At 42.1% G+C, this 16,258-nt stretch overlaps 1 protein-coding gene across 1 annotated transcript in view; it reads right to left on the bottom strand.

Moving 5' to 3' along the window:
• Window positions 1–1,164: 1,164 nt before the first annotated feature.
• DNAH8 (dynein axonemal heavy chain 8) overlaps window positions 1,165–16,258 on the bottom strand; it is a 406,563-nt gene continuing 391,469 nt past the window's right edge. Inside the window, exons 86-89 of the mRNA XM_054978191.1 lie at window positions 10,512–10,664; window positions 5,355–5,544; window positions 3,806–3,927; window positions 1,165–1,452 (exon numbers count right to left, since the gene is read on the bottom strand). Of these exons, the coding sequence (XP_054834166.1) occupies window positions 1,165–1,452; window positions 3,806–3,927; window positions 5,355–5,544; window positions 10,512–10,664 (753 nt within the window). The remainder of the gene's footprint in view (window positions 1,453–3,805; window positions 3,928–5,354; window positions 5,545–10,511; window positions 10,665–16,258) is intronic.

The raw sequence follows: 16,258 nt of genomic DNA, 5'->3' as shown, positions 1-16,258 counted from the left end.
TCTGTTATGAGTGTCTCAGACCCATTTTTACAACATGCATCAGCAGAATAACTACAGAGTGTAGCCAAAGCACCAAACTACAAGGGCTACAGGTCCACCCTCTGGCTGCCAACGCCATTTTAAAAGCAGTTGTAGTTCTTTAAAATTTCCATGGGGCCCTGATCTGGATCATGCACACAACATAGTGGCCCTAGGAGCTCTTGTTCCCCCCTACCTTTTGGGGGGCCAAAGCAGAACCATTTTTTTTAAAGAACTACAACTGCTTTTAAAATGGAGTTCTAGTTTGGCTTAAAGAGGCCAGAAGATGAGTGGATTTTTCCTGCAAGTATTCATAATGCTCTTGAAATACTTGTTTATGCTGATTGGCTTCAGAAAATACTGATGAAGTATACAGTACATGAGCAAGTACTCACAGTGTATCAGGCAGAGATTTTTTCTTATGACTATCAAACACCTCTAGACAGTCTTTTATTAGTTTAACTGTTGTGTTTGCTCTTCTGTAAACTCATCTGAATTTTTTTTCCCTGAAAGAGCTTCTGAGCATGAAACTTTGAACAGGTAACTTTTCAGTAAAACAGGTTCCAGCAGGAACTGTTGTCCTGCTTATATTGCCTGTGATTCACAACATTTAAACCAGTTTTCTCTTGAATTGATCTAATTTCATTGGCTAGAATGGGCTGAACTGGCTCAAGAACTAGGGGCTTTAAGAAGAAAAAAATGCAGATTTGTAATTCACAGTTTTGAACTGCTTTCAAGATTTATATCTGTTCTACTATTTTTGACAGGCAGCTTGATTCACAAACCAGTTAAAACTGAGTACCTGGACTTAAGCTAATTTAGTCCCAATGACTTGTCCATTAAATCTAAGTACTCCAGCACAACTGGTTAGTGACTTAAATTTATAGGTCCTAACTGAAATTGGTCCCAAGTGTAAAAAGAGGAAAACAGATCTAAAATCAGAAGTTAATTTTGCATTTAAACAGAAGTATTTAATAGAGCTGACAAAAGGCAGGCTATCAAAGCATCAATGTAGAAGGCAGAATTGATACAGCAATTGCAAGGGGGAAAAGAACAGCCAACCAACAGAAGGAAACAAAAGTTAAACATATCTTTTTTGACCAATATGTCATATTTCAAAATTTTTAGTAGTCTAAGGATGAGGATTTATTTGATATCACACAAGAGAGCCACTCCTCTCAGGATCCAGTGATCTGGAGATACCGTTGTCCTTAGATAGATTGCAGTGATGTAGGTCAAATCAGTTCTTCTTGGCTTTTTGTAAATAGGGCAAACATAGAGTTTGGGATCTCTCGGGCCAGTTGTATTAATTGCAAATATATGCACAACTGGGAGCAGTGTGAAAAGAATCTTTGCTGTAGATTCAGTGAGTTTATTATTTCTTCTATCCCACCCAGCTCCGTCCAAGTATAATCCATAAATATACACTCCTTCCTGAAAGGGAAAAATGCATGTTTATTAATGCATAGAAAAGTATCTTCTTTTTAAAAATTATGACATGACCAGGTAACTTGCATAGCACTCCTAAGCATGGTTGCACCCTTCTAACCTTATTGACTTCAATGGACCTAGAATGATATAACTCTCTTTAGGATTGTACTAGGATGTTCAATATATTACATGTTATAATTAGCAACGTTTGAAATAGTAAAGAAACCTGATTTATAAAGTTTATCAAATTGCAGAAAGTGAGAATGAGAAATGTTTGAATACTGAGTTCTCTAAAATGAGACAAAATGATTCACATCCTCTCTTTCCCCCTCAATATAGATATACATTGCACATACATAGATATATATTGTATCACAGTCATGACACACACAAAGAATAGTGCACTGTGCCTGGATTGGAGACTTGCCATGTGGCAAGGAAAGATGACTCAAACACACTGTGCTGGGGAGAAGCAGGCCCCACAACTGTATCGATTTCAGGTTCCATGGCTGGAGACTATGAACTCTGTTGACAGCCCAACTGCTGTCAGCACCTCAAAAGGACACAATTGACAGCCCAGCTGCTGTCAGCACTTTCCCAACAAACCTGTTGGGATAACTGAGGGGAGAGGGCCAGTATTAGGGTGGATGCTGCTGAAACTGCCATTCTTCCCCATCACCATCCTCCTGGGGGGTCAATGCATCAACTCCAAGGATGGCTGCTTTGCACCATCCCCCAGAACCCCTTAAGGGGTTTTCCTTTTTATGGTCATTGCTGGGAGTCCACACCTGTATATTGTTTTCCATGGCAGACAGTTCTCAAATGCCTGGAGTATGTGCCACTTCCTTCTTTTCAACATGAGTCATGGACCAGATTGAAACCTGAAGCCCTCAAGTGCGATGATCCCTTCCTTCCCTTCAGCCCATGGGAGGATAAGCTGGCAAAGTTACTTTAAGGTCACTTGGCTGGGAAGACAGCCAGTGCTGGGCAGAAACGCCCAGCATCATCTTGCTTCCCTCCCCTTTCTCACCCAGGCACAAATGATGTTTGGGCTTATGGCTGGGAGCTTGACTTTGGTGTGGAATTCCACCAACTTTTAGACAACTGGCAATCCAAAAATTATGTAATATGAAAAATGTCATTTACTCAAATTCAAATACAAGAAAAAAAGACAATAGCCTTTTTCAAATATTTCATCATGTGTAAGCTGAACATGTGTAGAGAGAAGCAGGAGTGTGCGTGTGTGTGTGTGTGTGTGTGTGTGTATGAGAGAGAGAGAGAGCTAACAGAGCACAATACTGTGGTCTCCACTAATTTATTTCATACTTCATAATTACTATAAATGATGTGTGAGGAAATTATTGAGTTGGATCCATCATAAAAATTAACAGAAAGAGTTCATAGTTTCTTCCCTACCTCCTCCCTTCATCAGCCTGTTGCTTGTCCTGAAAATCCTCTCTGAGGTTTGGAAACATGGGGTTGAGGTTTTAAAAGGCACATAGAGCACCATCGTGTGGTATGAACAGAAATTATGCTATTGCATGGTGAAAAAACAAAAAAACCTCAAAGATAATTTAATGAGAAATCAAAGAGAATTCCTCCTTTGAGAGGAAAAGAAAAGAACCAATGGTGATGGAGAGGACCATCAAGTCATAACTAACTTCTGGTGACCCTAGGCCGTTCCCACACATCTTACCTTTTGCTGGCACATCGCGGAAGACAGCGTCTTCATGCGCGATTTCGAACGATAACAGCATCTTCCTGGCGAGATTTCGCGAACGAAGATGCTGTCTTCTGCGACGTGCCGGCAAAAGGTAAGATGTGTGGAAACTGCCCTGGTATGGTTTTCATGGCAAGAGACTGACAGAGGTTGTTTGCCATTGCCTGTCTCTGCAACCCTGGTCTTCCTTGGAGGTCTTCCATTCAATTACTAACCAAAACCAACCATGCTTAGCTTCAAAGATCTGACAAGATTGGGCTTGCCTGGGTTATCCAGGTCATAGTTATATATAAAAAAGAATATTTCAGAAAAAGGAATTTAATTTCCCCCCCCCACCCTCACCCCTGATAACAACTCTAGGGACAAATCAACAGTATGAGTTTATTTATGAGGGTCCCTTGACCTCCAGAAAGGATTTTTAGGACAAGCAACAGGGTGCTGGGGAAAGGGAAGGCAGGGAAAGATCTGCTCCACTAGCTCCTTCTGTGAGCTGCTGGATTCAAGCAACTATCATTTCCTACAAGTAAAGCAAATACAATGTCTCCTTATTTCTTAGGATTAAAATCCTAAATCTGCAATTATCATAAAGTGTGGTTTGTTGTCAAATCAATGCTCATATATACATTTCACACGTACAGCAGGGGCCATTGTGATTTCTTCTCTAACTTGTTTCAACACTTCATTATGAATTGTGACTGTATCCAAAGCCCACCCTTTGTGCGCTCGAGTCACTTCTTGCCTCATAGCTGTAAGAAAACCTGCAAAGCCAATGAAAAATAAAGTAAATAAATAATACAGCTGCATCCGTTGTCTGCTTTCAAACTGCAGCACTTGGTGACTAAAGCATTCAAGGTATGTTTACTGGAAACAAATGATAGAAGCTTATGGAATAAATAAGGAGAAGTGATACAAATAAGGAAAGCAGGGCTGATGACTTAGCTGTTGCTATTTATTTATTTATGAATTAATACTAGCCATATCCATATTACTAGCTATATCCATATTAAAACTATGGCCATGCAGCAAATATTAAGGATTTGATCAACTGGGAAGTAATCAACCGTGATGGCTAAGTTATGAGGGAAGTCATGTTTGAGATAAAGAGTTATGGTTGTTGTTGGACTGGATTGTATTTTATATCTGGACAGCCCCAGCGCTTTCCATCTTAATCCCACAGATGATAAACAATTCTTTATAGAAAAAAGTATACTTCAGCACAAGCTTTTATTTTCTCTTTCCCTGAAGCAAATTGATTTTGTTAGAATTTAGGTGGTAGCACTCATCAATTCACCACAGAGTGGTCATTTAGCCACTGAAAGTGGCAGATGATTTATTATGTTTCATGGTCTTTTCTTCCGGGTTCTTCTCCCTAAGAGTAAATGCCATTCCCCTTGTTTATCCTTACATGCAGAGAGTTCCATTGGTGGGTAGAAACTGGCTGCTGAAAAAGGATGTACAATTATATAAAGATAGCCAGGATATGAGTTCACATCTAAACAAGCTTAATGCATTTGATTCTGAACTGTTCTGTAATTTTTGTTCAGGACAGGCCACTTGCATTGTAATGCAATGGTTTAAGTCCCTGATAAAATACTATCTAGCTAACATGTGCCAAAATTTGTTGAAGTAGTGCAACAAAACATTTTGAATGTTTCTTGACCGGATTGCATGCACATTGACTTTCATCTGTCTAAGAAACCAATCAAATTACTTGTCACAGTGTGCATCATATTTTTTCTATAACAAAATTAAATATTCCAAGACCACGGCAACACAGCCCGGAAAACCCACAACAACCAAAATTAAATATTATAGTGAATTCATATATTCAGACATTTCCACTTGTAATTTAGAAAGAACTGCATGCATTTCTTTTACTTACATGTCTTAAAGGACACATACCTATTCAGATAATCAGACATTGAAATAAATGGAAATGCCCTTTGACATGAATTTGATGGAAAGTATGAACAGTTATTATCACTTTCTTACATTATATGACAAGTGCAAATTCTCTCATTGTTGAATGGAAAAAAGCTTCTAAATGTCTTTGAATTGCCCCTCTGTATGATCCCACCCTCCCATTCACTATAAAATCATATACAGTAAATTTAGTAGTTGAATAAATCAAATTATAGTTAAATATAGAACCATGTATAGTATATATGACCCTCCTAACACTGACCTTGGGGATTAAAAAATCCAGTCATCCAAAATACATGTGGCCTCCCTTCAAAAATCCAGATACGAAACTGGTTGTTTCTCTCCAGTAGTTCTGTAAACCAGAATCCAAGTGTGGATGAATCCCAAGACACACGCTTCCAAAGTTGAGGAATTCGAGCATCGTACATGTTATCAAGTGCATCTCTTAAGTTCTGAAGTAATGAAAATCAAAATATGTAAAATAGGTGACTAGACTTGAAATGAGTAGTCATTATAGTTTAAATGAGTAGTCATTATAGATGTACATTTAGCTATTAAGTAATCAAAAATTAACATTTAGTTATTAACTAATCAAAAAATTAATGCCTCATTTATTTGTTAAACCTAACCCAAACTTAAAAAAAGCAACAATCGATAATATTTGTAAACATTCAGAGCTGTCCAATCACACTGATAGTTCAGTGGCTAAGGAAGGGTTTTGCTCTGTATAAACAGTTTCTCCTTGTTCCTTGAGCTATTTTGTTCTCTGAAGTTTTAATCTTGTTCTTTTCTTATCTCAGATATGCTTGCACACCTTGGCATACAGAAATGCTACAGATAAAGGAGGGGTTGATACAACCAAATGTTATATTTCCCTTCCCAAGCAACAGGCAGTGTTACCACCACTGTAGTGAAAAGACAGAGGCCAATATCTTGGTTTCACCCTGGTAGCCACAGACAGTGCTGCAGACTCAGGGAGGAGAGAAGCAAATGTTATATTTGACTCCCTTGTTCCTGTCAATATACAGCATGCCTGCAGATTGGGGCAAGCAGAGAAGCAAACATTTTACTTGCACATACGCTCCAGGTACACATAATCCTCTTAAGAATAAGTACAATTGTACAGCAATCAGTGACAGAGAGACAGACAGAGCCAAAACAGACAGAGTCAAAACTTTTTTTAGTTAACTAAACTAGATACCAAATAAGAAGTGACACATAAGGGGAGATTTATGTACATTTATTCAAGTGTCTTCCCACTTACTTCTAATTGCGGAACTACACAAGAAGAGTTACGAGAGTTTGTGTGGTCTAACATGCACATGCTGGCTTTCCCCCAAGCAGAGCATTTGTCTGTTAATTCCATGGGATCTCTGACAGTCTCTCTACACATTACTTCTTTTACGAGTTCCTCACGCGTTCTCCATGGAGCCAACCTGTGCTCTGCACAGCTGCAGACACACATCAGATTGTGGACTGACTTCTATTAAAAAACAAGAGTGCAAATGTGCTCAGAAAGCTTCTGCCAGGGGAGAAAGAGCTCCTTCCTTTCTCCCAAGTCTTTTCCCCACGCAAAAACAGCACAGAGTGGGAGAATTTCCCCTTTTCTTCTGCTGCATATCCACACAATATCTCTGTGGAGCAATAGAAATGGAGAAATGTCTCTCCTCCACAGTGTTTTTTCATGGGGAAAAAGCTTGGGAGAAAATCAGGAGCTTTCCTTCCCCCAGGGCAGCTTTCTGAGCCTATTTGCATGCTGTTGGTTTTTTTTAACAGAAGCCAATACCCAAGGTGATGTGTGTATGTGCAGCACATGGGTTGGCTCTGTACAGAACTTGTAAAAGAAGTAACTGTGTAGAGAAACCCTGGGTGTCTGGTTGTGTTTGCAAGTGTTTGGGCTCTCTACTAGAGTGTGTTGCTAGCACACAGCATCAGTTTTGTTGAGTTTCCGTTCTCCCCCCTGGGTTTCAAGATGGTGACTGAATAGAACACAGATTTGTGTGCTTTATATGCTGGCTCTGTTTTCTGGGCTTAATTGCCAGGAAGAGTTGTGAAAATAAACCCAAAGCCCGTCTCTAATGATAGAAGATGCACAAGCTGCGCATGCTAAGGGGAATATTAGAAGATTTTTGAGCTCTTTTAATTAAGGGCTTAATGATCTTCTGTGTCCTCCAACATGGCAACATCAAAGCAAGAATAGCACCAAGACAGGCTGAAAAGCTAAGTAAGTCCTCTGTGTAAATATCTCACTACGTTATTTTTTCTTCTCTGGATTCAACCAAGAACTGTTTTTACCTCTTCTTTTCTTCTACAGGAAACTAAAAATCAGCTACATTTTTCTATCTTATTTTATTTCTCCGAATGAAGACAGCTAGCAAAATCCATAGCTTTTTGAAGAAGTCAAACACAATTATTTACAGCTTATTTAGACTCTGAACTCCAAAACATAATTTGGACTAGATTGTTAAAGAGGAAACTATAAACACACCTTGTATCAGTGCCAACATTATGGACATTGTCTGCTTTTTCCTTTTATATTTTGCTGCCGAAAGGAAACTGCACAACTGACTATAAATTGCCTTACACTCTGAACTAACTTGCTGGTTTTGGATTACATTATATTAAATCCTTTTCTAATGCTGAACTATAATAAACCAGGAATATATAACTGCTGGATTGCTGTTGGAAATACATTTTTTTCTTTTTAATGTCTCCATTCTTTTTAATTAAAATGTCCGAAACCTTGAACAGAAGAATTCTCAGCAATATTACAGACTGGATTATATTGAACTATACTGCCACCCATTGGCCAAGAGTAAATTGAACTATTGAATTATTACAGCTACATAATCACCACTCATTGGCTTGAAGAATGAACTGAATTTTCTTCTTTTCTTACTAATCTTATTAATTTTAAGGTGAGACCTTCTGAGGTATTCAGGTGAAGAAGATAAGTCAATTTGAAGAAAATGACTGCAACGATGAGAAAGGTCGGTTAAAATTTCAAAAGGTGTCATAAATACAGTATCTCAAAAATATCTCTCTTTTAAGACAATTTAAAACTTTGTTCACAGACTTAAAGCAAGAGTATAAGAACACTTTAACTCAGAAGCAGTAAACTGATGAGGAGATCCAAGAAACAGAGCAGGAAAACAAAGAATTATTAACCCAACTAAAACAAATGGACCAGACTACTCAAGGATTTTCTACAGGAATAAGGGAAGACTTTCAGAAGATAAGAACTGAATTACTGTCTGGATTAAAAGAAATAAATCAAAAAACTCAAGAAAATAATCAAGACATTCAAGAAACTAAAACATAGCATAAAGCAGTCAGATAGATACAAGAAAAAATTGAATCAATACAAGCAAGCTCACTGATAAGAGTAGGCCAGAGAATGGAAGTTTGAGAAATGGAATTTAGAAGTAATAATTTGGGGCCTTGTGGAATCCAATAAACCTTGGTCGATTTGGATTTAGAGAGTGTATTCCAAGGGCCAGTATGAGACTGTCTGAGGGTGCAATGTGACTTTGACCCAGGCGGCCTCCCACACTGAGATGATCCAAGGATTCTACAGCTTTTTGGACACTGAGCAAATTACTAGAAGCCAATCCCCAAGGGGATGTGTGTATGTGCAGCGCACGGGTTGGCTCCATACAGAACTCATAAAAGAAATAACTGTGTGTCTGGTTGTGTCCATTGGCAGGGCGGCACAGAAGAACGAAGATGAACCCTGGGTGTCTGGTTGTTTTTGCAAGTTTTTGGGCCCGCTACTATAGAGTTGCTAGCACAGAGCATCAGTTTTGTTGAGTTTCTGTTCTCTCTCCCATGGCAATAGATCAAGATGAGTAGCCATGTTTGTCTGTCTGTAGCAGTAGAAAAGAACAAGAGTCCAGTAGGACCTATAAGACTAACAGATAGCTGTATCTGAAGAATTGAGCTGTGACTCGCAAAAGCTCATACCCTACCACAAATTTTGTTAGTCTTATAGATATTACTGTACTCTTGCTCATTTCTCCCATGGGGTTTGTGTCATTCTTGTAAATCTTGTTTGGAGGGTGCAGTTGCTCTGATTCACTTGTTTTATCACCACTTTACTAGTTTATCACCCCTGTTCTGATAAAAGGCATAGTGGCCATGAACCACTTTCATTTTGTTTTCAAACATGAACTTCCTTTTTCACAATTTTTTTCTTTTTCTTTTTCTTTTCTCGTTTTCTTTTTTCACAAGTTCTTTTGGTGCTACACCTCTGAAGATGCCAGCCACAGCTGCTGGCGAAACGTCAGGAACTACAATGCCAAGACCACGGCAATACAGCCCGGAAAACCCACAACAACCATCGTTCTCCGGCTGTGAAAGCCTTCGACAATACATCTTTTGTAAAAGTTCAGTTACTCAGTTGAAATCATGGCAACAGAAGCATTTCTCCCCTTTCCCCTTTCAGAACATTAAACAATCCCCACTAAAGTATTTTACAAACCACTTCTCTAGAAGACATGAACACGTTTGAATTACGTATTACAGCCTTCTTTTCCCTGTTTCTTTTATACCACCCCCACCCATAATTGCTGCAAATGTTCACAAACTTCTAGTTGTGTGAAAAAATACCTCCCTCCCTCATAAACCTGTGTGTGTTTTCCTTTGTCATTTTATCAGCTGCAGGTTGTTATAGGGAAAACTAACAAGTGAACGAGCAGGCGGGGAGCTATGAGCCCTGGTGCTCAGCCAGTTAATCAATGAAGTGGCCTTAGCATGGCTGTGCCCAGAGGAGTGAGCCCAGGCAGTGGAGCTAGCAAGCACATGCACAAAGATGAAGTGCAAAATGGGTCTCAGAGGAACTGGGATAAAACTCAAGCCCATTTGTCCATGGGATTGAGAGGTGTGACTGTGTGAGTGACTGCGCAGAACACTAATGGAAAAACATGTGTATGTAAGAACACTTGCATAAACTCATATAACTTGTAGTTCAGCTCTTAACTCCAGGATGAAGCTATGTTCAAACAATAATGGAGCATGAAAGGACCAACAGTGCACGTCTAAGCAGAGTCATGCCTTAGAAGATTATAATTCTGTTTAGGATTGTCCTGTAAATCCTGCTCCCTTTCTGTACCTTACTTCTCTGCATTCTGGTGTTCTCAGCATTTTTCTTCCAGCACAGCTCCAATACCAGTAGGAAGCCCAGCTTCAAGAAAAAATGCTGAAAGAAGTGGAGCCCAGTAAAGTAAGGTGCAAGAGGGGCAGAGTTTGGCTTTGCACACTCCATAAATAATGTAACTTAGGGAAATCTGGTTTCATCAGTGAAAAAAGAACAGAATAACTAAAACTAGTTCCTTTTAGAGCAAAGTTTTAAAAACTGAACCATGTTTTAAAAAAATAAAATGAATGAGTAGTTGTACATAACAATAAAGTGCTTGGTTACCTCACTCATAATAATAGTTCCTTCAATAGCTAATTTAAGATCACTCAGACTGTTCCGAACTATTGTAATAACTTTTTGCATTCGGTCAATTTCTTGGCGAAGAAAAATATTCATGGAATTGAGGTGTCCCATTTTAATTAAGCGAGCTTTAACCTAAATATAAGAAACAAGAAAGCAAGTTGGTCAATAAGGCATCTGGAATCATACTAGCAAAATACTTACATTTTGTACCTGGAAAAATAACAGACTTCCTATTTATGATTAAGGCAAAATTCAATTCAAAGGCCTATCAAAGTATTTTATTGCTAGCAAGTCATCTTACTCTAATCTGAGTGCAATATAGGCTTTGCCAGTCCCTGTGGCTTTACACATGGCTTTAATATGAACAAAATAAAACAGAAGTCCAGTGGCATTTTAAAGACCAACAATATGTCAGCATGAGCTTTCATGAGTTAGAGCTCACTTCTCACGCAAGAATGGGGGGGGGCATTTCAAGGCTGCTGTGAGAGGGATAAAGAGGGAAAATTTCACTCCTTGAGCCCCCCAGAAATGTCTAGTCTCAACTGAAACCACTGCCTCCAGCTGGATCAACACTGTTACCACTCAGAAATTACAGCAAGCATGAGTTATTTGCACATCTGCTTTTTTACACTTGCAAATTAATGTCTGCAAGGGAAATGCATGCAAACTCATCTGTACTATATGGAATCAGGCCACTGGTTTAGCCAGCCCAATTGTGTCTACTTTGTCTGGCTGGGACCTTTCAAAGCCCTTCTATTTGTTTTAACTATAGACTACAGTATCTGGATCTGGGAACTTCTGCATGTTTTTCTACCTCTGAGGTATTATCACTCTCTTGCCACTCCACCGCATGTGATTCAAACACAGCAAACTCATGGATCTCACTACTGGATGTTATACTGGAAGTGCACAAGACACTAGTCACTTGCACATTCAGTTGTCAATTCTTTCTGTAACATTCAAAGCCATCCTCCCTCAGCAATAACCTCAAACTGCGATTGAGGTAATTGATATTGCTCCAACTGTTCTCTGTTTTAAAAATCCTGCATCATCCTAAAGGCAGATCATAGCAATTAAAAACAAACATATAATAGAACCAAAAATAAGATTTATAAAATATTATGGTAAAAATAAATCTAATCTAGACAAATAAAAATTATATTGATTGATTGATTGATTGATTGATTGATTGATTGATTGATTGATTGATTGATTGCATTTCTAGGCCACCCTCCCCATCGGACGGGCTCAGGGCAGTGTAACAACATACAATTTATAACATACAGTTTAAAACAATAAAAACATTATAAATAAACATTTAAAAACATTATCCACGTGCAATAAAATTTTTCAGATGGCGGATATAAGTATCTGTCACACTTTATGAGCTCCTGCATGGGTGGTGGACGGTCTTCAGTGGTATGGCTGGCAAGAGGACACCCTAACCCCCACCAAATGCCTGACAGAACATCTCCGTCTTGCAGGCCCCACAGAAAGATAACAAATCCCACTGGGCCCTAGTCTCCTCAGACAGACAGTTCCACCAGGTTGGAGCCAGGACTGAAAAGGCCCTGGCTCTGGTAGAGGCCAGATGGACCTCCCTGGGGCCAGGGACCATCAGCAACTGTTTATTAGCTGATCGAAGCGACCTCTGGGGAACATATGGGGAGAGGCAGTCCCGAAGGTATGCTGGACCCAGTCCACATAGGGCTTTATAGGTCAACACCAAAACCTTGAACCGGACTCGGTACTTAATTGGTAACCAGTGCAGTTGATGGAGGATGGGTGTTATATGTGCCATGACTGGAGCTCTGGCAATCACTTGTGCAGCTGAATTCTGAACCAGCTGCAGTTTCCGGATCAAGCCCAAGGGAAGCCCCACGTAGAGCGAGTTACAGTAGTCTAATCTGGAGGTGACCATTGCCTGGATCACTGTCATAAGGTCATGGGTTGACAAATAAGGGCCAAGTTGCCGAGCCTGTCTTAGGTAGAAAAATGAGGATTGAACAACCACTGCGACCTGTGCCTCCATAGACAGGGAAGCATCCAGGACCACCCCCAGGCTCCTAACTCTCGACACCGGGGTAAGCGGTGCTCCATCGAGAGCAGGGAGCCGGAGTCCCACACCCATGGACCCCAGACCCACATGCAGGACCTCCATCTTCATGGGATTCAATCTCAGCCAGCTCTGCTTCAACCATCCAGTCACAGCTTCGAAGGCACATTCCAAGACATATGGGGCAGAGTCAGGCCAGCTGTCCATCATCAGATACAGTTGGGTATCATCTGCATATTGATGGCACCCAAGTCCAAAACTCCATACCAGCTGGGCAAGGGGGTGCATATATATGTTAAATAGCAAGGATGTCATGGTCAGGGCTGGGGTCCGGCTCAGGCGCTGGGCTGAGCAAGAGAGGGAGATAGAGGGTCCAAAGCACACTGGGGCCAAGAGCCAGGAAGTCCGTCCGTTAGGGGAGCGAGCAGTGGAGAGTCAGAGAACCGGGCTGAGGTCTGCAAGCCGAGTCGTCAGTCCAATACACAGAGAAGCGAGGGGTGGTCAAGGACAAAGCCAAGGTCAGGACACAGGAGATCTATCTGAACGAGGGCAGGGTACAAGGCGGAGGCGTAGCTTCCAGGAGCCGAGCTGCTGTGTGCTAAGAGTGGTGAACAACGTTGCTCCCACGCTGGGCTCTGCCCAGCATCTCCATTATAAGTTCAGCACAGCATAAGAGGACTAGGCTCAGGTGTTTCTCCTTCACTTGACTGCCCAGCCTCGTCCTCAGCGTTCAGCTCCGCCCATCGCTGCGCTTGCAGGCACGCACTCTTCCGTCGTTCCCAAACCGCCTCTTTTGCCTGAGCCTTCTGCCTCGCCACCGGCTCGCAAGGTTTGGTTCTCCAAGGCACCAGTTGCTCCTCCTCCCTGCGCGCCCCCTCCTCTTGTGCTGAGGGGCAGGGTTGCACTGAGGGATTGGGTTGCACTGAGAGGCTGGGTTGCTGGTTGCCAGATGGCTCTTCAGAGGCTGCGGGTGGGTCTCCTGAGGGTTCTTCCAGCTCCTCGGAGGAGGAGGAATGATCATCAGTGGGTAATGCACCCAGCCGACGCGGGTCTCCGACAAAGGGGGAAAGTATTGCCCCTTGAGGGACACCACACACCAGCGGATGGCGGGACGACAACTTCTCCCCCAGTGCCACCCTCTGCCCCGACCGTGGAGAAAAGAGATAAACCACTGCAAGGTTGTCCCTCATATCCCCACATCAGCAAGGCAGTGGGTCAACAGGTCATGATTAACCATATCGAATGCTGCTGATAGATCTAACAGTATCAGCAGTGCCGACTCGCCTTGATCCAGCTGTCTACGGAGATCGACCATCAGGGTGACCAGTAAAGTCTCCGTCCCATGTCCCAGACGGAAGCCGGATTGGAAGGGATCTAGGAATGAGGAATCATTCAGGAAGACCTGCAGCTGCTCTACCACCGCCCACTCAATCACCTTACCCAGGAACGGGAGGTTCAAAACTGGGCGGTAACTGGCCAGGTCGGCAGGGTCCAAAGATGGTTTTTTCAAGAGAAGCCTAACCACAGCTTCCTTCAACGCTTCAGGAAAAATCCCGGAGCTCAGAGACATGTTGACAATGGCCTCCAGGGCACCCTGTAGCCCATCTATGTTGGCCTTCACCAGCCATGAAAGGCATGGGTCCAAGGAGCATGTGGTAGGCCAACTGCTTGCAGGATCCTGTCAATCTTATCCCCAGAGAGTGGGCTGAAATGATCAAATATTATCCCAGAAGGCGGCCAAGGGGCCTCCAGTTCGCACATTGTATCAACTGTGGCTGGGAGATCACGGCAGAGAGACAAGATTTTATCAGCAAAAAAGCTCCCAAAAGCCTCACAGCCAATATCCGATTTTAAATTTGGCGGCCCCCTCCTGACAAGGAGACCAAAGACCAAACCACATTAAACAGTTTTGCTGGGTGTGAGCTAGCTGATACAATGGTGGCTGCATAAAACTTTTTCTTTGCAGCCTTCACTGCCTTCTCATAGGCTTTCATAAACATTCTATAGGATGTTCTTGCTTCTTCATTGTGAGTTCGCCACCATACTCGCTCTAGCCGTCTCAGTTCCTGCTTTTTCCATCGTAGCTCCTCTGTATACCAGGGAGCTAGTTTGGTACGGGGGTGGAGAGGGAGATGGGGAGCAATTTTATCAATGGCTTTGGAAAGATGGACTTGCCAATCTTCCACCAGCTCATCCAACTAACTGCCAGGGAGCATCGGATCCCGCAGAGCATTCTGGAAGCCAATTGGATCCATACATCTCCACGGGCAAGCATAAATAAGCTCACCGCCCTTGCATGGGGGGGGGGGGGGTTGAGATATACAGCCAAGCCTTCAGGACCATGTGGTCCAGCCATGGCACCAACTCAGTTGTTTCCAGTACCACATCCATCCCCATCCCAAAGATTAAATGCAGCGTGTGGCCTGCTTGATGTGTAGGAACCAAAACAATCTGGGAGAGTCCAAGTGTGGCCATGGAGGACACCAGGTCCACAACCTGACTAGAGGTGGTGGCATCAGCACATTGAAATCACCCGACACCAATAGTTTTGAGTGCTCCAAGGCCCATTCAGCCGCCACCTCTAGCAGACGTGGCAAGGCATCTGCTGGTGCGCTAGGGGGCTGGTACACCACACAGATGGCTAAACTCTCCTCGGCACCCCACACCAGGCCTACACAATCAATGCCGGGGATCACCGGGATGGGGAGCGGCCTGAAGGAGAAAGACTCTTGGACAAGAATCGCCACCCCCCCCCGGCCTCCCATTTGGGACTGATGAAGGGCTGAGAATCCAGGCGGGGCCAGTTCATTCAGAGCAACTGTCTCGTTCTCCCTCACCCAGGTCTCGGTCACGCATACCAGGTCCATATCATTTGCCACAAAATAATCATGTAATGTTCTGGTCTTATTATTTATGGACCTGGCTTTACACAACATCAGTGTCAAAGGGGGGTATATTTCCTAGCTCCACACCCAACAAACCTCAGGCTGGGACGCAGGTTAGAAGAACACTGAGCCTCACCATATCTCCGTGTCCTATGATTCTGCCAATCATAGCCAGCCCATTCACTAGAAAGATGGGCTGTAGTGCCGTAGACAATACCCAGCAATCAGATGCTGACAGAAGTGAAATAATCAGGCTTATTCTTTGAGGGTGAAAGTCAAGCAATAAGGGAGGGCACCTGGGGGCAGAACATGAGGAAGTGGTGATACTAAGTCTCTGGGGGGAGTATATTTCAAAAATCAAGATGGAGATTTCTGTATGTCAGACTATGTTACATGTATTGGGTGGGAAATCATATGAGTAAAGATGGGAATTATTGTGAAGTAAGTTAGCAATTAAGTCCAGAAACAAGTCACTAAAATTATATGATGTTTTACTACAATCTGAGAATCAAAAGACTCTGATTTTAAGCAAAAAAGCAATTCCACAAGCCGTCCACAAAGCATTTCTCCTGCACAGCCTCCATTTATTTCAATGGGGAGTACTCAGAAAGACCATTCAGATTGCATTCTCAATCAGTAGATTTTATGGTCATCTATGGACAGATATATAAGGGAATGACTAGCTAGTTAGTGGGAAGAAAATGCAATTATTGTGTTCTTGTGTTTTACTTAAAGATTTGTAATCTGTTCATTTGGTCAATGCATACTCCTATTAAATTTTAAGA

The sequence above is a fragment of the Eublepharis macularius genome, chromosome 1 (assembly GCF_028583425.1).
Source record: "Eublepharis macularius isolate TG4126 chromosome 1, MPM_Emac_v1.0, whole genome shotgun sequence".
NCBI lineage: Eukaryota > Metazoa > Chordata > Lepidosauria > Squamata > Eublepharidae > Eublepharis > Eublepharis macularius.
Note: the sequence above shows the minus strand (reverse complement) of the source record. Positions and strands in the feature narration are given on the sequence as shown.